The sequence below is a fragment of the Mastigoproctus giganteus genome, chromosome 1 (assembly GCF_048544385.1).
Source record: "Mastigoproctus giganteus isolate SK-2022 chromosome 1, ASM4854438v1, whole genome shotgun sequence".
In the NCBI taxonomy this organism is placed as follows: Eukaryota; Metazoa; Arthropoda; class Arachnida; order Uropygi; family Thelyphonidae; genus Mastigoproctus; species Mastigoproctus giganteus.
The window spans coordinates 199,451,836-199,478,613 of NC_143575.1; the positions used below are offsets into that span (position 1 = coordinate 199,451,836).

General features: G+C 35.7%; 1 protein-coding gene across 1 annotated transcript in view; it reads right to left on the reverse strand.

Moving 5' to 3' along the window:
* Window positions 1-26,778, reverse strand: part of LOC150091443 (transmembrane protein 135-like) — a 190,440-nt gene that overhangs the window by 78,128 nt on the left and 85,534 nt on the right. The window contains exon 4 of the mRNA XM_090383962.1: window positions 3,429-3,462. Coding sequence (XP_090240088.1) covers window positions 3,429-3,462 — 34 coding nt within the window. The remainder of the gene's footprint in view (window positions 1-3,428; window positions 3,463-26,778) is intronic.

Sequence of the window (26,778 nt, forward strand, 5' to 3'; positions counted from 1 at the left end):
GTTTTTATATATATATATATATATATATATATATATAAAACAAACACAAGCAAAAAAAAACAGATACACACAAACTTAGAACATTTCATTTTTTGCACTTGCCATATTGCTCATTTATTCCTCCAATCACAATCAGTGCAGCAAACATAATATCTAGTGTTTCAGCTGTGATATAGATAACTTATGTTATTTATGGGAAAAATAATTCCTGGATGTCTATTGGTCAGATTTTAATGAATTTGAGAATGCCTGATAAATCATTCTAGAACTGCCAAATATTAAATTTCATCAAAATTCATCCATTAAGAGCTGATTAATTACATGTGGTGGGACAGACAAAGAAATAACTGCCAGATTTCTATTGGCCCAATTTTAATAAAACTTTGGATGTCTTAACAAACTTTCTAAACAAGCTAAATGCAAAAATTTCATGAAAATGCATTCACTGTAAGGAGAATTATTATATGCATAAGGATAATAATTACTAGATTCTATTCATATGATTTTAATGTAATTTGAGATGTCTTGATAAACCTTTCTGAAAGAACAGATAAAATTTTCATAAAATCATTTTATGAAATTCACTAGGAGTCATGCTGTTAGATGAGGACAGATGTATATGTTGAAGACAGCAGATGCTCTGTGCATATATGCTAATGCAACCTAAAAACAGGTGTGTGGTACATGACAGGTGTCCAAGCTTTTTTTTCCCCCCCTGGAAAAATGTTTTTTGGTTTTTATTAGTTTTTCTTGGAATATATACCAATTCTTTGGTTTAGCATAGAAGTTGTGTGTTTTATTTTTTATTTTTTTGTCTTGATCTGTATGAATTAACACAATTTGAAAGTAGCTTCATTTATTATATATACACATTTGAGTCTTTATTTTTTTAAATATTTATTTATTTATTTATTTTTTTTTGTACTATAAAATAGCCTTGTGCATTATGATACCATTTTGCAGAGATGTGTCATCATATTTTTATATATTTCTATTTGACTTTAATGTACTGATTTTATTATAGTTAGGCACAGCATTTTCACACTTGCTAGAGACAGAAAAAAATAAAAAAAAATTTAAGGCAGAAATAAAGTCACTTTTACCTTCAAAAATCTAATAGTATGGAATACTTAATATTAGAAATTAGTTAACAGATAGGCCTGTCAAAAAGAAAATAAAATAAATAATTATAAAACGAATTCTCTTCAATCCAAATCGATTAGCATTAGAAGAGGCATACAATGCAAGAAAGCAAGCTTATGCAGTATCAGCCAAAAAAAAAAACCCGCCCATTTTTCCCCTCCATTTGTTCCAAATGCCTGTCTAGTTCAACCTTAAATTTATTTAGGCTATCAACTTCCACAACAAAAGATGGAAGTCTGTTTCATCAATCAACTATCCGCTGGATAAAGGCAAATTTCTGCACATCTATTCTAAAACTGTCTTTCCTCAATTTGAATCTGTGCCCCCTCAGGTTCTTAGTCTGAGCAAGAGGAAGAATCCAATCAGCATTCAGCTTGTTCAACCGATTCAAGGCTTATACACCTCAATCAGATCACCTCGCAGGTGCCTATTCTCCAGGTGCTGCAATTTGCAGAACTTGAAATTTTCTTTGTAAGAGCCCCTTTGTTCCTCTCACCAATCTTGTTGCCCTTCTTTGTACTCATTCTAGCAACTCTACATCCTTCCTAAAATGAGGCCTCCAGACCTGTACACAGTACTCTAAGTGTAGCCTGACCATTGCCTTGTATAATGGGATAATCACATCTCTGTCCCTGCTAGCAAAATTCCTATATATCATTGACAAGACTCCATGACCTGCACTGGCAGCCCGTCTGCACTGCTCAGCGAATTTCATATTTGACCGCACAATTACCCCCAGGTCTTTTTCACTTTCCACTTCCCTGAGTGTAGTACCACACAGTTGGTAGGTTTCTCTTCAGTTATTGCTACCTATATGCAGTACTTTGCATTTGTCAATGTTAAGCTTCAGTTGCCACTTCTCAGCCCATTTGCCCAACTTATCTAGATCCAATTGGAGAAGCAGACTGTCTTTACCGTCATTAACAACCCTGCCAACCTTTGTATCATCTGCAAACTTGGACATTAAACCTGATATACCTCCATCAATATCACTGACAAATATACAAAACAACAATGGACCCAACACTGAACTCTGGGGAACTACACTAATAACATTTGTCCACGAAGAGCATCGTCCGTTGATTACCACTCTGTTGTCTCCCACTCAACCATCCCTTTATCCATTGTAGCAACTTACCCTTAATGCCATACCTCTCCAATTTGTACAGCAGTCTTCCATGTGCAACAATATCAAAAGCTTTCCTGAAATCCAAGTATATGATATCAAAATTATTTTTGGCATTCAGTTCCTAACCTCCTTGGGACTTGATTACAGACTAGTTTATATCTGCCATAGGCTTCTGTGTCACCTGATACTTTATATGCATCCCATACATTTTCTTCTCTGCCACAAGCCTCATTAGTTCATCTGACATCCATTTAGGTCTAAACCCTGAACAGTATTTCTTAGTTGGAATGAAAAGCCTAGTATCCTCCAAAATTAAGTTCCTGAAAGCTTCCCATTTAGAATTCAATGTTGGTAACATCATCAGTTGTCACATGGCTTGTCTTCAAAAGGGTATTCTTTAATTTAAATTGCCTTTAAACTGATACTAAGACAGCTGAATTGACAGCCAAACTGGAAATGCTACAAAGTATTTCTAATTTATGACAGAGGGAAATATTTAAAACTGTCTGTTTATTGCTCCAAGTGAAGCATAATGTTTGTGATAGGATAATCTTAAATGTTCTCTTGAAAATGTGTTGGAGACAAAAATAGCAAAAAAAAAAGTGGGGAATTAGTTTTCTATGTCACTTTTATTCAGATCAATATAATATACTTATGATGACTGATATATGGGAAGTGAGCGATACTATTAATTAGTTCCATTTTCAAGTTTATAAAATTTACGGGTGCTAAATTTCAAAGTCCAGAGTAGCATCCAGGAGGTCTCATGTGAGAATAGAAACAAAATGATCATGAAGAAATCATAGGTGCTTTCTGTATAATCCAAGTAAACAAATGATTTATCTCTAAAGCTGCTAAAGTGAAACTATGTCTATACCTAAGAGGGCACAGACAGTTAAAGCCATTTACTGTGAACCAACAATTAGTGAGCAATCAATATTTTGGAGCAGTACCTGTCAGGCACTGCACAATCACCAGGTTAAAACTTTTAACCCGGACTGTTATTTGTGCAATACAACCATGAGCCACTGATCAAGCAAGAAGTGTTTAAAATTATTGAACTGAAAACAATGAGTAATATACAATTTAGTTCTAACTAATACTAGAATTATTTCAAAAAAAAAAAAAAAAACACAAATGTACCTAATGTACTTACCACATTTGTCACATATAAAGCAAGGGGTCCTCTCCTAGATTAAACAAGAAATTTAAATATTCTATTAGTTCATGAAGCATATACATTATTTTTGAGAATTATCATTCAGAAGATTCAATTTTGTCTAAATGAAGAAAGGCAGATTTTTTATGAGTTCTCCTTAAATAATTGATACCTTTAAGATGGCAGCTAGCTAGGGATATCCTTAATGAACTATCAAAGTTTTAGAACTAATCACATTTTCGATTTCAATTTGAAAATTACTAGGAATGGGTCTTCTACAAACCATGTTACAAAATTTTAAAAAAGGCATGATCTTCGATACTCATTTTATATGCTGATTGGATGAAATTTAAAGTATCAATTACTCAACAAAACCTTGAGATATGTGGAAGTAAAGTAATGAAACATTTAAAAATTTAAATTTACATAACAGTAAGCTTCTTTTTTTAATATTATAGAAATGTAAGGAACGTTAGAAACAAACTACAATGGCTGGCTTACAATTATGTAAAAACCTTCAAGAGATGAGAAGGTTAGTAGTTTCACTACTGATCAAAAAAACAAATGTTGAAAATTAAGAATGCTTGATTGATAACTTTGAAGCTATTTATTTCAACTACAGTAGAGCATCAGTTATCTGGAATAATTAGTGTCAGATATAAAAATTTTCCGGATAATAGAACATAAGGTAAAATTAAATTACTTTAAATAGTGTGAAAAAAACAAATCTATTTAATTAAAAATAATAGCTTATACATAAAATTTGCATATTTACATATGTATGTATATTTGGATAGGTATTTTACTGCAAATTGTGTAAAAAAAGTAATTTTTTAAAATAATGTTCAATCATTTTTTGTTCCATTTGTTGTGACTTTTTTTTTTGCTGTGAAATCTTTAATAAAATCTTTAATCCTTAATAACATTAATTTGATTACATTGCGTTTATCTAGTTTTCTGCCCATTTCAGTGACGTTTCTTTTCGTTGACATTTTACGGTCAAAAAAAAAAAAAAAAAAAAAAAACCCTGAGAAAAATAATGAATCACAGTTTCAGGCCAATATTATTTTTACCAAATCTGGAGTTAAATTAAACATAACATGAAATGAAGAGGACAAAATAATGTCATGGAAAACTGGGTTCACGAAAGCAAATGACTAAACTATCACTCCTGGTTTCCAACAAAACCCATCAGTCCTAATCCCACATTTCACCAAATATGCAGCATAAAAAAAAAAAAAAAACAGAAATACTCTCGTAGCATAATAAACATTTGTCTCAAATACTAACATTAATAAAAAAAGAAGAAAAATCAGCCTTTCAAATTATTCTGGATAATCTACATTCTACTGTATTCTGAAAAGTACACTTCTAAGCACAATTGCAGTTGATTTTTTTTTTTTTTTTTTTAGGAGCATTAGCAGCTAAGGCCATATTGCTCTGGGGATATGCGGTGGTCATTTCTTGACCTTTCCGCATCCTCCGTATTTGGTGGTGACGGGCTCGAACCCCGGTCTAATCAAGAAGCGTGTGCTATGCACTGCTGCTCCTTCCCACCTGGCTACGGAGGCGCCTTGCAGTTGATGTACTGCCTATCTCTAGTCTAGAACAATGCATGAGTTATACCCTGGACTATTAACTTAAATACATTATCAGAGAAGATGATTTCCAATTCCTACCCCCCCCCCCCGCTTTCACTCTCTCTTTTTTTTTTCTTCCCTCTTTTAGACTTTCATTTGACTGGCAACAAAGCAAATAAGTATCCTCTAAACTGACTAGAATTCAACAGAACTGGGGGACAGCAAATGTTCCCTATCAAGCAGTAGCGTAACTACCCTTTTTCAGGCCCGGAGGCAAAGAACATGTTCGGGCTTCTACTTAATGAAAACTGCAAAATCACGAGACAGCCAAAGATGCCAGGCCCCTAAAGGGCTCGGGCCTGGAGGCCTTGCCTGCCTATATGGTAGCTACACCACTGCTATCAAGCCTTTTGACCTTGATTATGTCTACAATTACTGCCAGCCCTTATGAAACCAGTTATCTGAGTGGCTTTTGCAATGGAAAATCACCAATTCACTATATACAATTACTGCAACTTTCTAGTTATACCTAATCTAAATCAAAATAAAGTAACTAACTTTTTCAGGATTGCATCTGTATTTCTTCTTTAAAAGGTTGAAATTTCTGTATACAGGTATATCTGGCTTAACAACTGGTAAATAAAGTTAAATTATCAAAAAAATAAAATAATAAATTTTTTTCACACTCCTGCTAATGATTTTTTTTTGAATAAAAATTTTATAGCTCATAAGCATGCATTTTTAATTATTTTAATAATAATACAATGGTGATTATCATAAAAATAATGGTAAATAAATATTAAAATACAATCATAAGTAAATATCATTATTATTATTTTAATATTAATAGCCATATGGTGCAAGGAAACCCGAGGCTTATGCTGCACCAGGCAAAAAAAAAAAAAAAAAAAAAAATTCTGAGTTACCCTGAGAGAGAGAGAGAGAGAGAGAAAAGTAGAAAGGAATCACCAAGAAAGAGAAGAATGATGGATATCCAGCTCAGGACCCTGGGTGTGCCAAGTCCATACTCACCAGATGGCAGCCCCTGGGGTATTTACTATATCCTAATAATTGTGATTATCAATAATTAAATTTACATAATAGTAAATTTATAATATACTACATAATATATGTAGTATATTATGCAGTATATTATTTCCATAATATGTAGTATATTAGTTCCATAATATACTACAGTAAATTTACTCCTGCATTCACTTTCTTTTCCTACTTCACTAACCCTTTTACTTCTAAAATACTGTTGGCAATGACTTATGTTTTCTCAATGACCATAAGTTTTCTCTTATGGATATATAACTATGTGAGCAGTGTGCTTTGATTGGGATGGTAGCTCTGCTGAAATGCTTGCAGAAACAAACTAATTTGCACAAATGTAGTGCATTTTATTAGAGCAACAGAGATCAATTTTATTAGAATTAGTTAAGAATAACTGCAAAAAATAAAAAAAAAATGCATATTAAAAGTCAAACTGATAATATGAATTTTATATTCCTCATTCCAATATATACTTTATTTTTAAGCGTTTTGGTGTATAAATCTTAAAACAAATTGCCCAAATGACCTATTCCTCTACCGGCATACAAATATCCCATGGCATTTATTACCTCAACTATTGCATTTGCCCAATGCCATACACCTGTTAATATGAAATGGAGGATTTATACTGGTGCTACAGCATACTGGTGCTTTAGAGAAAATTATGCCCTAATATTTTTCTCTTTTTATTCTCCTTATTCAGTATATATCTTCATATTTGTTTTTTAATGCTTGCTATACTCACGATGCAGTGAAAAGGAAATCTTCTGGAGCATAAAGAATAACATCTCACCCCTAATAACTTGAAATTATTTTTAAAGGATACTCATTCTTGTATTGGTATCCAATTTTAATAAGAACATAATTATACCAAATAATTACAGATTCAGGAAAGTTGCAATAGTCACACAGAACAGTATGTTCAGGGCTGGCACTAGTGTTTGTGGCACCTGAGGCAATACCTTGTAATGGCACCTAATTCACATATATTAACACACATATATATATATATGCTGCAACTAGAAGTGCCTATTTTAGGCAGCACCTGTGGCAAGTGCCTCACTTGCACACCCCTAGCACTGGCCCTGAGTACCTTAACAATAATAAATTGACATTTCGTAAAACTGATATTATTTACATGTTAGGCATCAAAATAGACATATTGGGTGATTATAATTAATATCACTGATAATACTTGCAGAGATATAATTCATAAAATTCTGCAACAATTGTAGTTACCACTTAACTCAATGCTTCATCATCAAGGAAAAAAAAGTTAAGGCAAAAAAAAAAAGCATGTTCAACTTTTTCTTAAATTAATTTAGTTTATTTTTCATGATTAAAAGATGTGAAAATAACTAATTGACTTTTTACTAAATTAACTAATAATATCTTGGACTCAACTCGAAGTTTAATAAAAAATTGAAATGCATCACGCATCTCCGATTCAGATCTATTCTAACTGTGCTTTACTCCATTACGACAAGAAAATGCGACAATTGTGATGGCAGCTGCCCTCTATTATATTGATCAGCTGCCCGCTATACATGGCGGGCAGCTGATTAATCGAAAGGTTTCAAAAGTTCTCATATCGCCACAATGCTTTAAAGAAACTGTGCAACCAGCTGTTTCAGAATCAAGTGGTGTCTAGTATTGGGGGCATCCTTTGACCAGCAAGACGCGTCATTTGACGGCATACGATTTTCTTTTATTTTCGTTTTTTGCGAGGATGTTTGAACAGGTAAGATGTACAATTAATCGCCAACACCCTACTGTCGAGTTTAAACCCAGAATTCAAGAAATAACCGGAATCCTGTGGAAATGCTGCGCCGTGTCACGAACAAGATATACGATCAATGGCATACCTGAACTGGGATGGTGATCACATTGAATATGCATTTAATTTTTTTTCTGTATTTTGATAAATTTATAATTTGATTTTTTTAAATTGTTAATTGTAATAAATTATAAAGAATAGTAATTTATAATATGAAAATCAGTACGCGAATTACTAATGCCATTCACTATAAACAAACAAACGTACAAATGCATATTAAAAGTCAAATTGATAATATGAATTTTATACATTTTAAGCATTACGTAACCAAAAGAGACATAAGTAAAGCGTGTATACTATTATGTATATAACTAAATACGATCAGCCAGCGCCTAAAGCCATGCGGTTTCAGAAAGAGGGCTGCAAAATTTATCATAATGTTCATCAGGATTAATTTTGCCTTTATATATATATATCACCCATTTATTAAATAATTCTTTGTAGACTTCAGTGCCATGTACAACATTTTATTTTGTCAGGTTACAATAACAAAGCAGATAAGCTTGCTGTAAGAAATGTCACACCCTCTACTTGATTTAAGAAATCAATGAGAATGTTTTTTGTTTACTGTATCCCACAAAAACCAATTATTTCAAAAAATTATTCTTTATTGCCCTCGTTGACTTTGGCATCATGTATACAAATCAAATACGTATAAAACATATCAATACTTGCTGGTAACCAGCGCCGATACCTGTATGTATGGAATTGCAGGCGGTCGTGCTGCTTACCGAAAGCGGGAAAAAAATTCGTATTTTAAAATTCTTTTTTTTTTCTTCTTTTTTTTTTTTTTTATGAAAACCCCAAACACGAGAGGTATTAGAACCTATAGTACTTAGTACCGTGCTTTGGTTGGAGGTTGAGAAGACGAGAGAAAATATTTGTTGACATTAGACTTGAACTTCTGTAGACTGTAATTTTCAGGAAAAACATATGGACGATTGTTCCAGAAAATGGCAGCTGAATGAATAAACGAGGAAGATGAGAAGTTGGTTGTGTGAGTTTGAAATTGGACAGTAAACGGATGTTGGCTGGTGACGGCATGTGTTCGGAGTGTTTTGAAAAAGAGAGCGGGAATTATTGTAGCCAATGGAAGTATCTATAGAAAAGGCATGCAGCAGAAACAGTACGTCTATGAGACAGCGAGTGGAGAGACTCTTAGGGATGAGTCATTAACCTAACTGCCTCTCTTCTGAATGAAATCTAGAAGCCTTAGAAGTTTTGGGGACACCGCCCCAGATGTGGGAACAATATTCCATGGTAGGGCAGATTTGGGATTCGTACAGAGTGAGCAGCTGTTGGTAAGAAAAGAAAAGCCGAGAGCGAAAGAGAAAACCAAGTTTTTTAGATGCAGAGGACGCAATATTTGTAATGTGCTTGTGCCAAGAGATTAGAAGTCAGAGTAATCCGCAAAAGAGATATCATTTTACCTAGAAATCGGAGTGTCACCAAAGATAAGCATAGGAGCAGAAGAATCCTTTTTGCGAGATATAAGACAAGACAAGACTGAGTTTTAGAAGGACTGAAATCAACTAAGTTGTCTTTGCCCCACTGGAGGCATTTAAGAAATTGGCAGCCGATATTCGAGAAGTTGAAGCTGATTGAGCAGGACAAGGTTTCTCAAACTTGAAAGTGGAATGCAATGTGCTATCATCGGCTACACTATGGATAGGATTTCCGGTCAATGGAAGAATTTCATTAATATACAAGAGGAGAAGAGTGGGGGAAAGAGCTGAACCTTGGGGGTCACCAGCATTAATGGAGAAGTTAGAAGACAGTCATCTACCATCACCATCAGTGAGCGATCAGAGAGAAAACTGGATAACCAATTACAAAAAACAGTTAGCATTAGCATTAGTAGAGGCATATGATGCAAGAAAGCAAGCTTATTCAGCATCAGCCAAAAAAAAAAAAAAAAACCCTCTCCCATTTCACCCCTCCATTCGTTCGAAATACCTGTCCAGTTGAGCTTTAAATTTGTTTAGGCTATCAACTTCAACAATTGATGGAAGTCGGTTCCACCAACCAACCACCCGCTGGCCAAAGGCAAATTTCCGCACATCTATCCGACATCCGTCCTTCCTCAATTTGAATTTATGCCCTCTGAGGTGATTATTCTGAGAAAGATGAAGAATCCCATTGGCATTGAGCATGCTCAAACCATTCAAAGCCTTATACACCTCTATCAGATCACCTTGCCGGTGCCTAGTCTCCAGACTCTGTAATTTGCAAAACTTAAGCCTTTCTTCGTAAGAGCAACCCTTTGTTCCATTTACTAATCTTGTTGCCCTTCTCTGTACCTGTTCCAGCAGCTCTACATCATTCTTGAAATGAGGCCTCCAGACCTGTATACAGTACTCAAGATGTGGCCTAACCATTGCCTTATACAAGGGAATAATCACCTCCTTATCCCTGCTAGAAAAATTCCTGTATATCATTGACAAGACACCATGAGCTACTCTTGCAGCTCGTCTGCACTGCTCAGAGAACTTCATATCTGCCTGCACAATTACCCCCAGGTCCTTTTCATTCTCCACCACTGTCAGTGTAGTACCGCAGAGTTGATACATTGCTCTGGGGTTACTGTTACCCATATGTAGTACTTTACATTTGTCAATGTTAAACTTCATTTGCCACCTCTCAGCCCATCTGTTCAACCTTTCCAGATCCTGTTGCAGCAGCATAGCGTCAGTAGTGTCCTGAACGACCCTGCCAACCTTTGTATCATCTGCAAACTTAGACATTAAACTTGATATCCCATCATCAATATCATTCATAAACACCGAAAACAACAATGGACCCAACACTGAACCTTGAGGAACTCCACTAATAACATTAGTCCACGTTGAGCAGTGTCCATTGATTACCACTCTCTGTCTTCTGCCACTCAACCATCCCCTTATCCATAGCAGCAAGTTGCCTCCAATGCCACACTGCTCCAATTTGTGCAGCAGTCTACCATGTGCAACAGTATCAAAAGCCTTTCTAAGATCCAAATATATAATATCAAAGTTATTCCCTGCATCCAGTTCTTTTGTGACTACATCATAGTATCCAATCAAATTGGTCAGGCAAGACCTGCCCTTAACAAAACCATGCTGCGTCTGAGCTATAACTGAATTCTTGTCTAGATGATCCTGCAGTGCTTCTTTAACCAGTGCCTCCATTAATTTACCTGGAACAGAAGTTAAACTAACAGGTCTATAATTACTTGTGTCAGCCTTTGATCCTCCTTTGTGAATTGGGGTTACATTTGCACATCTCCAGTCTATGGGTACCTCCCCTGAGTCCAAAGAAGCTCTCATAATTATGGCTAGGGGTTTGCATACTTCCTTTGCTGCCTCCTTTAATATAACTGGATAGATCCCATCCACCCCAGGTGCCTTTTTTATGTTTATCCTCAACAATCTCTCCTCCACTTTCCTCTCAGTTATTACAAAATCATCCAGCTCACTGCCAATGTTTACTTTACCTACATCATTCTCCTTCCTGAATAACTCCTCATGCGTGAATGTAGATGCAAAATACTCGTTTAGATTGTTAGCCACCTGAGCAGGATCCTCAACTGTTGAACCATCAATATCCAGTGGACCAATCTGATTCATCCCTTTCCTTCTCGAGTTCAAGTATGTAAAGAACTCCTTTCTGTTTTTCTTTGCATCCTTTGCCAAGGATTTTTCGTAGTCTGCCTTTGCCTGCCTAATCTCCTTTGTGACTTGGTTACAGACCAACTTATATCTATCATAGGCTTCCATGTCACCCATTAATTTGTATGTATCCCATGCATTTTTCTTCTCTGCCACATGTCTCATTAGTCCATCTGACAACCATTTAGGCCTAAACCTTGAACAATATTTCTTAGTCGGTATGTAAAGCCTGGTAGCCACCAAGATTAGTTCCTTGAATGCTTCCCATTTTGAGTTTGCTGTTGGTAACATCATCAGTTGGTCCCACTGTATAGAATTTAAATACTGTCTCAGACCATCATAGTCGCCTTTACGAAAGCAAAAACCCTTCCCTTTACCTCTGATGGTAGTTACCTCCTTGAGTAAATCCCACTTCAACACACTGTGATCACTGCCACCTAGTGGTTCATTTATCTGCAGGTTCTTAATGCATGAAGAATCACTACTGATAATCAGATCAAGAGTATTGCTCCCTCTTGTTGCCTCACGAACATGCTGATGTAGAAAACAATCATCCAATAAATCCACAAAAGCCTTGCTAGTGTGCGAGTGACCAACCACAAATTCCAGTCAATATCTGGGAAATTAAAATCCCCCATTATAAGACTCTCTGATTTACTGGCCCACTCTATTTCCCTGTACAATATATTATTATACTCATCAGAGTCATTAGGCCTATAGCACACTCCTACTCTCAATTTTGATTTCCCTATGCTTATGTCACACCAAACTGACTCGACACTGCCCTGTCCATCGATGTCAACTGGCTTCACTTCCTTTGACTTTGTGTTTCTTAATTAATAGCATAACCCCTCCTCCCCTCCTGTCCTGTCTATCCTTTCTATATACATTGTATTCCCCAAATTCCAGTTCCGCATTACTTATATCTGTGTGACACCACGTCTCTGATATCCCAACAATATCTGCCTTTGATGTTTTGAGCAATACCTCAAATTCATCAAATTTATTTACCAAACTCCAAGCATTGGTGTACACGCAGGTATACATGCACCTGTTTCTATTCTTAGCTACCCTAACACAACCCATGTGTTTACTTGTAACGCAATGACTCCCAGCAGTCTCTGAAATATCCTGCATCTTGTTTTTCAGACTTCTGCTCATTTGAATAGAAGTAGTGCAAGAATCACTTCCACCTCTGCCAGTGGCTACTGTTAATCTATTAGTCCTTGTATCCCCCCCAACTAGCAGTTTTCCGACCCGCCTAACACTGCCTCGACAGCATCAGCAAAAATTCTTGCACCCTTTCTATTTAAGTGTATCCCATCCCTGTAGAAGCAATCTCTCCTGTTAACAAGTACAGTCCAGGCTGAAAAAAATTCTACCCCTTGAGCCTTGCACAATCCCTCCAGGGCCGAATTGATCGACAAGGCTCTCATCAAACTATAAGATGGAAAACAAACAGTTGGCAAACTATAAGATGGAAGCTTGTTTAGAAGACCTTTATGCCACACACGATCGAAAGCCTTTGAGATGTCAAGAGCAACTGCTTGTGTTTAACCGAACTTTTCCATTGAATTTGTCCATAAATGGGTAACATAAGCCAGAATAACACCAGTGGATCGCCACACTGAATCCGAAATCGTTGATCAGACGGAAGGTTTCTAGATAGTTTAAGAGTTCGGTTAATTGATTTCTCCATTACTTTAGAAAGAGTAAAAGTAATTGCAATGGGACGATAATTTGGGGAGGGATTTGTCACCCTTTTTAGGAACTGGCTGGATGTGAGCAAATTTACAAGCAGAAGGAAAAATAACTTTGGAATAAGAAGCGAAAAAAGGCGGAAAAGAACAGGAGTGACTTCAGGAGTACAGGCTTTGAGAACAAGTGGAGAAATACCATCAGGACCTGGTGCTTTCTTGTCATCAAGATTAGCCAAAATCCTTCTGACATCCTTTTGATGGAAGAACACAGGAGGCATTGAATGGAGCGTGTTGGGAATGGTAGGAGGCACTTTATCAAGATCATTAATACATTAGTTGGAAGAAAAATGGGATGCTACAGACATTCTAAAATAATTAAAAAAAAACAAAAAAAACTTGTCCCTGTCGTTCCTTAATTTTCCGTAGAGGTTACGAAATCCACCATCTGCGAATCTAGCACTGTTGATGGGATGAACAGTCCTTTTCCGTCTTTTCACTGAAATGAGCCGATACACAAAATATATCACACATGGATTCATCTTCCGCTCTCCAATGCGAAAAGGCACTGGCAGTACTGATACGATGTGCGCCCCCACTTTTTTTTTTTTTTTTTTTTTTTTTTTGACCCACGACAAATGTTGCGTGCATTAAATAAACCTAGAAAACGCGCTGCAATCTGCCGTCGGCTGTTGCGCGAGACAAAACACATACATAAAAGCGGGATAACTGCCCATCCAGTCTGTTAAAATATATTCACCAACGGAAAAATTTCATAAGCTGAAACAACGTAGCAACTTTTAAATATGCAGGTTATAAATACTTTTCTTTACTTAGCAGTGTTTTTCAAACCTATTTTTAGTAAGGAAAATTTCGGAAGAGTAAAAAAATGCAGACCACCAAGCATAAAAACTATAGATATTTCGATCATTCACTTTCAGTGTGCGATCTTCATGATTCAGAAACAAGTTCGAATTGACTACATAACAAATTTGTTTTTAGTATAGATGAACTTGAGTTAGAAAATATAAGAACAATAAGGCTCAGTATGTTTTACGTTATAAATAAATCAAATAGATGTATTGAGTATATATTTTATTTTTAAGTGCATGAAAACATCGGCTTTCATTTTTCAAAGAGCACTTTAAAATTCAAGGAATCAGTACCACAGTAAAAATGCTTAGTATTGCTTCTTAATACATTTAAGTTGCAATGTGCAACCCAAGAGAAAAATACCTTCACAACTATGCGCTACATTGGGAAGTACGAATCGGCTTGATAAGTCAAAACTATAAAGTGAAATTACTTATAGCGTGCATATATTTTACGAAATGTGTTATCACCATTTCTGATGTTTCTAATATTATTTTTACCCGTATTTAGTGGTCATGTGAAATTCGAATCACGGTCAAATCAAATGCATACACAGTACTTCTTTAATTTTTGCATTGAGCACTTGGCTGATCTCAAGCCTCATTATTTCGCAAAATATTTTAGGTGGGTGATGGATAAGATAGTAGGGATTTTCTGAATCAAATCAACTTAATGTTCAGACATTTCGTGCGGCTTCTCTCGATTTATATTTTTTATTACACATTATGCATGTTTGTATATATGATTCAAGTCCAATTAAACTACCTTTCCTCATATCAGTCATGTACGACGGTTACAAATCGGCAATCCTGAATACAAACTTAGTGACACCATAAGGAAGTACCTAGAAAACTAATCTTCGCAAGAGCGATCACGTACTCAGTGAGGTTCTCACAATACCATCCATCAGTTTTATGAAATTAAGGATATGAATCTAAAGAAATTTTATAAAACTGCATCCTGTTTCTTTCTAATCACTAATTTCTTGAAAAATTCTGATATTTTGCTTTTTTATTGCTTTCAAAAATTGACTGAGAAACACGAACTTCATAAAATTCCTTTACAAGAACCTTTTCACTGAATACAGTGCAGAACTTGAGTTCACCAGGAAGCGTCAACTGTGAACTTGTTTGGCATCATTTTATATCCTAAATGTTACAAGTTCATTTCAACCAAATGTCACAGTTTCCTGCATAGTACTTTCAATATTTTACTGAATCATATGTGAATGCGTATCGAATCCTCTAATACAAATAATATTTTGGAACTGCGCTTAAGTTTTTAGCTGAGTTAACATTATTGTCCACGTTGTTATACCTAATTTTTCTGGATCGCTGCCTTCATTCTTCGATGCCGATTCCTTATTTTGATTAAGATTTTGTATTTATTAAATATAAAAAAAATAATGATGCTTCAACAAAAATTTCAATACATTTTGCAGCAGTCGATTATTTATTGAATAAATGTATTCAACGTTTGGACATGGATTAACTTTAGATAGAATACTAAAATTAATAATGACATATTAAAGTTAGAATGATATGGTTGTTGTTGTTGTATGGTTTTTTATGAGCATTAGAGACTGCAGCCATATTGCTCCGTATACACTGTTTGTAAATTGCGTGTGTTATATGGTCGATTTTCTGTTTGCTGGACGAAAAACCAGAGTTTCTGGGAGAAAAAGCCATGCCACCCTCGCCTGAGACCGGATAACTCAGCCACGTTGTGAAAAAGGCCCATAAAAATTGCTCACGTCATCGACGGGAATAACTCGGGTCTTTTCCACAATTTGTGAGGGGGGGGGGAAGACGGCGATTCTACCAACTGTGCTAACCACGAGGGCGGAACGATATGGAAAGGAGGCAGATCTCATTACTGGTTGCAAGACGAGCAGGTGATACTTGGATATAAAGTATTTTATCCAGCACAAGTATTTACGAAGAATTTAAGACAGATAAACTACCTCTTCAGTTCGTTTAGTTTAAAGAGGTATACACTTGTTCACATGATCTTAGTACACCACAATGAAATTTTAAATTGCTGTATTATCAGGGTTCAACATACGTCAATAGGTTCTGTTTGGGGCAGACCATATTAACATATGTAGAACCCTGATAACCAATATTACACAGAAAAATTTAATTTTCCTTTGTAATATTGGTTTTAAAGTGTTTCTTAGCTTTTTTTTTCTGGCACGACTCGGTAGTTCCACGTAAAATAATTGATTCAAAGTGTTGTTTTTCGACTTACCTCCTTCATGACTATTCTGAATGAGGGAATTAGTCCCTCCCCACTCTCGGTAGAAGATTAATTCCCTTCTAGTTGCAAGACAAGTTTCATGTACGACAGAAAATGATTCTTCATAATGCTCCATTAATAATAATCAGGTTACCTTGCACTTGGGAGCCTGATAACCCAGAGTCAGAGCATGCAGTGGACTTCAAATTCATCGCTAATGCCCAAAAAGTTTCGTTTACAGAAATCCAGGTTCAAGACGATGCCGTGCATGTTTCTGGCCACACAAGGTGTGATTTACAAGGAATTGGTACCTGAAAAGGAGAGTCAATACTGTGTTCTACAAATGCCCTTCAAAGACTATTGAAGGGAAATTTCTCGGGAAAGGCAGCTGGTTCTTATTGCACTACAATACCCCCCCCCCCCCATCCCGCACTTCTTGTGAAGACATTTCTGGTGAAACATGACCCCGTACAGAATAACTATTCACCCTACTCTCTCGATCTCGCATCGGGCTTACTTTTCTCTTTTCCAAGATGAAACTGTCCTCAAAAGGAAACAGATTTCAGGATGTTGAGGACAAAGAAAAACTTAACCGCCGAACTGAATATCATCTCTGTGGAACGCCTTCGCTGACTCTTTTCACGGTGAAATTCAATTAGGTAGTAATTACTTTGAAATAAAAATAAGACCATTCTTCAGCTCTTTCACACTATGTTCTTCTTATTGCACCAGTCTATGAACTTTATTGCCACATATCGTATAATATAGATGACATTTAGATTATATTTTGGAACCAAGTTATATTAAACAGCACAGTTTTCATAGTCAGTAGTGCTTAAATGCAGCTGGACTTTTAAGCACGTCTATGACTACCAAAAATTGCGAATTATTGAACCGCAAGCGCACAATAAACTGCATGGCATAAAGTTATTGTAAAGCAGAAAGAGTTCCTTCGACCTTTCCTTCCCCATAATAGTGTCCTATTTTAGTTGCTACAGGAGCATTTGTTACGCTAATGCACAAGATTTATCAGGAATTTCGTTTAGGCAAAATGCAAGGAAGCAACGCTTACGTAACATTAACCTTAAGGGAAAGCAGCCCAAGCATTTCCTTGTTTTCGCTTAGTTTATCATCTACCTGTTCAACTCTATAGGACAATCTGTCCCAAGAGTTTATTATGTGGGGGAAAGCAAATTCTTATTGCATACTGCAAATCCTTCAACTGAAATCTTTTATTATTATTTTTTTAAATGTCCTTTAATTTGTGGCTCTGAGAAAGTGAAACATTTGTAAGTCAATTTATTTACAATGTTTCGCGCCAAAGCAGAAACCCAAGTAATAAAGAATGGGGCAAGACTTGGACAAGCCTTTTAAAAGGCTTGAATGCGGCAGATTCCTGGGTGTGGGTAGCAAATTCTCCCTCTCCCCAAAGCATATACTGCACATCTAGATAAGCTTGCGTCAATTTACTGTTTTATGGCAACTGATACAGTAGCAATTAGACCGTGTTTTATTTATTTTTTTTTTTGTGAATTGGAATGAACGACGTGAGTATCAGTGTCCACCTACGTTATACTAGAATTACAAAACACTATCAGAGGATATCCGGACCGTTGGCACGATCCTTCTCTAAATGATTAAATACATCTTATGAATCAACATAATAAAATCTTAAAAAAAAAAAAAAAAATCCTTAAAATCTCTTTTAGATGTAACATTAGTTCAATGTATGTTTGGTACTGCTATTCTTCTAGAATTTAGAAAATTGCCAAAATGGTTTCAAACTAAAAATTTATCCTTCTTTGAATATAACTACGTTTGAGCCATTTTTTGTATTAAACTTTAAAAATTAGCGACAAAATGAATTAAATATTTTTTCTTTTGTGATCTCGAACGAAACACTAGATGTCGTTATGTTCAAATATACCCATCTCCACCTACTTAGTAGTTTGAAAGTTGTGATGGAAATATTCCCCATACCCTTCATTATTCGGATCACCCCGAAAGTGGATCTGAAGAAGTGCAAATAATGCAGCTTTAAGGGACCATATGTACAGTAAGCTTACACTGTTCGATAAAGTTTATATACAGTGAAACTTCCCTTTAACGGACAGCCATGGGGAACGAAAATGTGTCCGTTAGAGAGGTGTCCGCTAACAAGAAGTCTGAGGGAGAAAAAAAAAATAAAGAAAGAAAGAAAAATCGTTAAATGTTTAATGTAAAATTAAATTAAAATATATACAGATTTTGTACAATATTTTTGTAAATAATATACAATTACATACACAAGAGATAAAGAAAAATCGTTAAACGTTTAATGTAAAATTAAATTAAATTATATACAGATTTTGCACAATATTTTTGTAAATAATATATATACAATTGTGCTATGCATATTATGACTTTATCTTAAGAAAAATACATACAGTAATCACTTATTTTCTTCTGCACCTTCTTCCGGCTGATAATTTTGTTTTCAACATTTGTTTGGAGTGAAGAAACCATCGAAAGTCCTTCAGTATCTTCTTCAGCGGCGAAAAACATTTTTAAACGATTGATTTGTATTGAGCGCTTCTTTTATTTTCATCGGTGGTTCGTCGTTAATATGTTCTTCGACAGAATGACCTCCTTCCATTTCTTCATCCTCATGAGGAACTTCTTGAAAAATATCGATGATAATGTCGTTGATATCTAGAGCACCATCTTCTGTAGTGAGGTTCGAGTCTATATCTTTGTAGCCAGGGTCACTTGCAGCGGAAGTATCGTACATTATCAATAGATGTTGAAGTTCTTGTTCTTCTTGGTGCTCCACATTGCTGTTCACAACTTCAATTTTTTGCGTTTGAGAAGCCAGACTTTACAAAACAGTTCATGACAGTTTGTTTTCTAATTGCGTTTACTGAAGAGGAAATCCATTGAATCGCATCTAGGATGCTGATTTTCTTTGCAAGGTCACTCGCACATGTTACATCGTTCATGTTTGCAATGAGATGTCTTAAAACACGTTTTCTGTAGTGAAGTTTAAAATTTTTTATTATCCCTTGATCCAAGGGCTGACACTCTGCAGATGTGTTTGGTGGCAGAAAAACGATTTGAATGTTGGACAATTCAATGTGCGGGTGAGATGCAGCATTATCCATGAAAAAAAATAATTTTTTTGTTTTGACGAATCATGTTTTGGTTAAAGTGACTTATCCATTCGCTCATGATATCTCGTGTCATCCACGCTTTTTTATTAGACTTCCAGTCAACATCCAAAAGACTCAACTTTATGCCCTTGAAACAACGAGGATTTTGTGGGTTTCCTATAACAAGAGGTTGTTCAAAGTCTCCCAGCATATTTGTACACAATAGTACAGTCAAGCGTTACTTAGAAATTTTTCCGCCCTGGCACTTTTCGTTTTTAAGACACTGTTTTTTCAGGAAGAGCTTTAAAAAAACAACCCTGTTTCGTCACAGTTGCAAATATCCTTAGCTTCAAAATCACGACATAAATCTTCCAATTTGACGGTCCACTCTGTTACAACCCCAGTATCAACAGATCCACCTTCACCACTTGCGGTTTTCCAAGAAATTTTATGCCGAGTTCTGAACTTGTCTAGCCATCCCACAGAAGCTTTGAACTCATTTACTCCCATAGATTTCGCAACCTCCAAAGCCTTTTCCCTAATAATAGGCCCATTAATGGGAATTTTTTTAGCACGTGCGCGACAAATTTGAAGTCCAACAGTTTTCGGGAATGATTTTTGAACCTGATCATTTCCGTGTTGCCAAAATTGTTTGAGCAGTTCATTTTTTTTTTCTTTAGGATGTCGCTTACCTGCGTCTTCCCGATTTTGAATTTTACAGCGAGATTGCGAACACTATTTTTTTGCCGATCATACGCATTAATGAGTTCGACTTTATCTTTTAAAGTTAAATGTTTACGAGAAGACATTGTGCACTTCACACGACACTGAACAAAACTGAAAACTGAAACTGAAAAGACGAAAGGCAGACCATATCCCCCCCCCCCTGCACACACCGAATTCATCAGAAGTTTTACACGTGCCTTAAAATTCTTGAAAAAGGGTTTAGAACCGCGACGTAAATCTTGATAAAATTCAGAGAATCGGAAATAGAAAATAAACACACGATTGAGGCAATACGTGGAAGAAACGTTCCTAGAAAAAGGACCGTGAGCTCGCCCGCTGTCCGTTATGGGGAGATCAAATTAAGTGCTAATCTAAACGAAACAGTGCAGATTGCCTGTCCGCGTCCGTTACAGAGAATGTCCGCTAGACAGAAGCTGCAAACACGTTAAAACCAATGGAGGTGAGTTGCGGAATTTGAAAATGTCCGTTGTAGAGAGATGTCCGTTAGGAGAAGTTTCACTGTATATCATAACAGCTAACGTTGTCAACAAAGGAGAGAGAGACTACAGCACCAACTAAGAAAACATTTCAAATGTCATTATCTTCAAAGTTTACATTATCTTCAGAGTGGCAAATGATCAGTCGAGGAATATTTTTCCCTCGACTTTTCCTTCCAGTTTGTCACTCCGCTAATACGGCATGCTCTTTTCTAATTCTCTCCCATTGTATTTTAAGCATATAACCCTGGGATGATAATGTGACATAAGGTCTATTTGCAATTAACACAGTAATACCCCGAAGTTACGCGATAGGTGGGTCCGACGAAAATCGCGTAAGTCGAATTCGCGTAAGTCGGGGTACAACTTTGCATATAAATACATATAAATTTTGCTTAATTGGGACCAAGGACTAACAAAAACACTAGTTTAGAAAAAAATATTAATAAAATTGCAGTTCTTTATACATATTAATACAAAATATGTATTAAAAAAACAAATGACTTACGTTAAAAAGTTATTTCGATGTCGATGGCTTCATAAAATCTAACAAATTCGTCTGACGACACAGCGCGTTCTTTTTTTCACGCAGAATTTCTTCGTAGCAAGCTAATAATTTTTTTATTCCTTGCTTTGTAGCTATAACGCGTTCTTCGTTGGAGTCTATGTTTTCTAAAATTTTTAAGCCCTTTACAATTGAGCCCTTTTCAATTTTCAACCTGTCAAGTTTGCAATTGTTATGTGCTTTCCGCCGTTGCTTCATTTAGGCCTGTAGCACGTGCAATATCGCATGGTCTTTCATTTCGCTCAAAGCGTTTCACAATTTCATATTTTTTCTCTATCGACAGAGGCGGACTGGCCATAAGCCTTACCGGGGAAACCCCGGTGGGCCAGTGTGATTTTGGCCATAAACCATAGCATGAGGCCACTATAAATTTTCCCGGGTAAGAATTTTTGACCCAGTCCGCCTCTGTTTATCGATAATTGCTTTTCTTTTTCTCTCTGAATCTGCAGTGTCTTCACCAGGACGCTTCCTTTTCACTCCTTTTAATTAAGTATTTTACTCATTTTTAGGGAATAAAGCACAATTACAAAACGAGGAGGCACGCTTGATACGCATAAACAAAGCTGCGCGCATGTAGCAACTGAATAAACAACACCATAAAGGCAGAGATACGCTATTAACACCTCACATTTCTAGGGGTTACTACCATAAAACAATAAAAATCCAGTTGGTTTCTGCTAGTGAAATCTGTTATAAACTGGTAGTAAACTCGATCTAATTGCATTTGCGATTATACCGATAGCTAGAATTGTGTTGGTTTTTACGTTATTATGGTGAAATGTGTTTCCCCTTCACTGATATAAAAAACATAAAAGCAGCAAAGCTGAATTTTGTTCATCTTTCGCTCTCATTCTCCGCCGTCGCACCGTATATCGATAACATATGAAAAACGACCTTGAAGATAGTGGGCGGCAGCGTTGCCAAACGAAAAAATCAAGAACCGCGTAACTCCGAGTTCGCGTAAGTCGGGGTATTACTGTACTGTATCAGAAATGAAACATTCTCTGCCTCAAGTCACACAATGCCACCAGGCAGTACGGTAGTTTTGCAACTATACTGTGTAATTTCTGTGATAATATATTCGTTTCTCCGAGGAAGTTGCATGATCACCTTTTGAATGTCGACGTTGTTTAAAATATTGTTTCATTGTTGCACAGTATAATTCTAATCGTAATGTTCTTTTAACCACCGGCTACGCCTACGTCATCATAATTTAGAAATCGGTAAAATCTCTCAGTTCTGTTTTGCTTTTCCGCATGTCTCCATTTAAAAGTGCTTCGAAATAGTTTCTTTTTCGTCTTTGTTTCCTTGTACAGTATATCTTTCTGAAACAAAAAGAGTTAATACAGTAAAATTAAAAATCTGCTAGATAATATACCAATAACCATAATTATTTAGCATGGCCGAATAACCCTGGTATTCAGCCTGATATATTTAATGTCGCGTAATAAACATTCATTTTTAATAAGGCAGAAATCCATTACGGTAAATAAATGTTTTGAAATGCGAGTGTTTCGCAATACAGTTTCATTCGAAAGCATTACCCGCCCACGAATATCATTAGACGTAATCTACCCGTAGGTAGGCCTCAACGAAGAAGTAAAATTTATGACAGCTGGTTTCTGTAAAGGATTTCAAGTATTCATGCATTGCAAGTATACTTAAAATGATTTAAATGCTACTGCTAAGATTCTTTGCAACTGTCTGTGGTCCTTGAAAATATTTTACTACGGAGCCAAAATAGCATTACGTTATTGTGCGCGTGTTGTATTTCCTCATTGAGCTTTCTTTAATCTAGATTCTTACGTACTGTATTCTATCTATTGCTTACTGTTCTGTATTTTTCAGAACAGTAAGCAATATATAGTAACTGCTTATTATCTAATTTATTTTCACCAATTCCAAATTTAATTATATTATGAGTTCACAATTTCAGTCAAACAAATCTTATATACTATATATGAAATATATAGTATTTATATACAACAGAGCGTCGATAATCCGAACTAATTGGGACCGGGGTTAGATCAGACTTATGATTTGTTCGGATTTTCGAACTTATCAAAAATCCTGTTCTAGAGAGAGAGAGAGAGAGAGAGAGAGAGAGAGAGAGAGAAGAAATTTAGTAAGTTAAGAAATAATACTAAGTTGTACTTACTTATTTTTTATTCATAGATAATAAAACAAATGGAACTTTCAGCCAAAATAACATACACGTATGGGCCTTTAAACGAAAATAATTACCGTATAGTTTTGTGCTAATAGCATCATGTTTATACGTAGCCAACTGCTAATTACAGTAGTTACAAAATTGGCATCATTCAAGTATATCTCATATTGTGAATTCCTTCACAACGAGTTGCCATGGTATTGCACTACTCCAAATAACTAAAGCTTCTCTAATAGAGAAGACTACTGTTACTTATTCTCGGCGGATACCACACCACCCAGACGGTTCCGTTTCAGAGCTTACTGGCTCTTCATCGGTAAGTGGGCAGGTATCCTGGTGTTGCAATAGCACAAACCTATACGTTAGTTAACTTAGTAACCTGAAGCTATTGCCCTAAACAAATTCCGAAAATAATTACTTTTTTTGCTGCACCATTTTCGAACTTCGTTTCGTTACTACCAAATTTCTCACTTTTCAAATCTTGAGTTCGACAATATTCAGTTTGTTGATCGTTTTGTTCATTCATCATTCGGTTTGTTTGTCGATTTTCACATATCATTTAAATTTTATTAATTGATAAGGTAATAAAAGTTAAATTGGTGCTTTATATTTTCATTTTTATAGCCTGTGGGTAATATTTCTCCGATTTTCGCTTATTAGAATCTTAATAGAATCAAAATTAAATTCGCAAACGTGATCACAATACTGGCGCTTACTGTAATTATTTTATGCCACCAGCATAAAAAAAAATAATAAATAATAATAATAATAAAATAAAAGAAATGCTGGCTCGTTCGGATTTTCGACGTTCTACTGTATATATATGAAATATACAGTATTTAAGATTTGTTTGTAACCAGGATATGTCTGACGGGAGCAACAATTAATGATGTCACTAACAGATTGTCAAATTTTAATGTCGATGTTGTTTAAAATATTGTTTCATTGTTGCAGAGTATAATTTTTTCATGTGGGGACTAATATTAAGCACACGATCTGACGATTTTGAAGAAGGATCATGAAGAAGAAATGCCACGAGTGAGGTCAGAATGTCTGTGTCTGCAATTCTGCTCAGGCACGATATGATGGATTATATGCTAAAAGCCTTGTGGATTAACTCGAGATTTGAAGGACTCTTTTGTAGAGACGGGTTAAATTTAAACAAAGGTAGCGCAAAGGTTTTTGACAGTATTATTGAGAATACATGTACTTAAAGGCAGGGCCGGGCCGGCCCGACAGTATAAGCGAAACAAACGATCGCTTGAGTCGGCAAAGTTTTGAGGGCGCCGAATCTAAATCACAAAGTTCTGAAAATGATCTTAATTTTGCTGTATTTGAAGCTACCCTAAATCAGCAAAGACATTCAAATGGTAACGGGCGAAGACGTTCGACATATCGTTTGGAAACAGGCTTACTAAAAAGATAAGTTCTTTCAATTAATTGATTTAATAGGAGACGTCCCCTGTTCGCTGATGCTCGCCACCCACCCCTCGTTGTGTATTCATTCCGAATAGATACCGGTTACATTTAGATTGATTTAAATAAATAAATAAATAAATACATTTTCTGTTTATACTCCGGAACGACCAAACGGTCAGAGGAGTTTACAAGATACACAGAATACAAGAAACAGTACCGCATTCAGCAGTCACGGGCTTGAACCCTGGTCACTCAAGGCACGTGTACTTATGAACCCGCGCGCCTGACCACTAGGCTACTGGAAACGCTTTATGATTTTAACGAATTTATATACCGTTTTATATGTTTAAGACCTATAATTGAGCTTTTTGTTATAAACATTATAAATTACTTTATTTTCCCCTGTGCATCCCCTAGAATTTGATGATTACAATTTATAAAGAATTTATATTTGGTTTTTAAACGAATGAACTGCGCGACTCGATAAAAAATAAACTTAAAGCAAATGAAAATTAACAGAGATGAAATTTTCTGAGGTAGAACGTTGAAATAAGAGAAAAATAGGTTTCCAATCTTATTTGCAATAAAGAAATAAGTAGCATCTGATTTATTTTCATTTAATCCATAAATTCCTTCTTTTTCGGGAAAGTTTTAATCTTATTTTTAGCGTAACCCTTAATGCCACTGCACTGAAATTGCTGAGGTCAACGATACAAGTAATCGTACAAATTTTGTAAAAGTTATGAAAACTCGAATATAAATTTAATAAAAACTGTTCAACGGCAAATAATATCACAGCAGTTGTTAGTATTATTTATTATTTTCGATTTCATAATTATAAAAAAATTGAAACACTATTCCTTATTATTTTACAGTTAAACGAACGATGCTTGGGAGTAAAAATTATCGGATGCCGAATATCGCGAGAGAAAGGCTATGACTCAATTAGAAATTAAAGAGCAATCAGGGTCGTTGAAAAAAAAATTTCAAAGAAGAGCCAGCTTTGAGAGAATCCGCAATAAGCGAAACTGTAGTTCTCGAAGACAGGAAAGATGAGCTTGAGTCTGCGAAAGCGGCAGATAGCGTGATAAATCTTAGAGAAGAACGTGTTGATGGGATCGTTGATAATATTTCAGATCCTGCAACCTGGTCATCTGTTATAACAGATTCATTTAGATTAAAAACAGTTTTAAAAGTACAGGAAAAGCCAAGTGCCGATTTTAATTACCCTAAAGACAAGAATAACCGTAGATTATTCTTGTTGCAAATATCAAAAGGAAATTGAGAGGAGATTACCAGAACATGGCTTGTGTATTCATCAATTAAAAACGCAGTGTTTTGCTTTTTTTTTTGTAAACTCTTTAGCTCGACAAAAATTTGTCTTGCTCAGGATGGCTATAATACTGGAGAAATTTGAGTCAAACCCTTAAAGAGCATGAAACTTCAATTCATTTTGAATCGCATAAGAAATGGATAGAACTGAAGAAAAGGGCTTCTAATAATGAAACATTAGATTTACATTTTCAAAACAATTTGAGTACTGAAACTCGTCATTGGCAAAGATTATTAGAAAGACTCGGACACCACAGTCTTGCATTTAGGGGTTCATCAGACAGATTGTATGAAAGTAATAAAAATAAATTCTGTTTATACTCCACGTAGCTCGACGACATAATGACATATGGACTAAGAAAATAACAGAATGATACCCAAGAGGAGCTAGAAGAAAACCTGGAAGACAACGAAGGAGATGGACAAATGAAATTCATGTGTGTGGGTAGTAAATGGATGGCCATTGCACAAAACAGAAGGAACTGGAAAGTTGCTGGAGAGGCCTTCATCCTGCAGTGGATTGAAAATGGCTGATGATGAAAATGATACATGGCCTCTTAACTGGGTAGATATCTAACACAG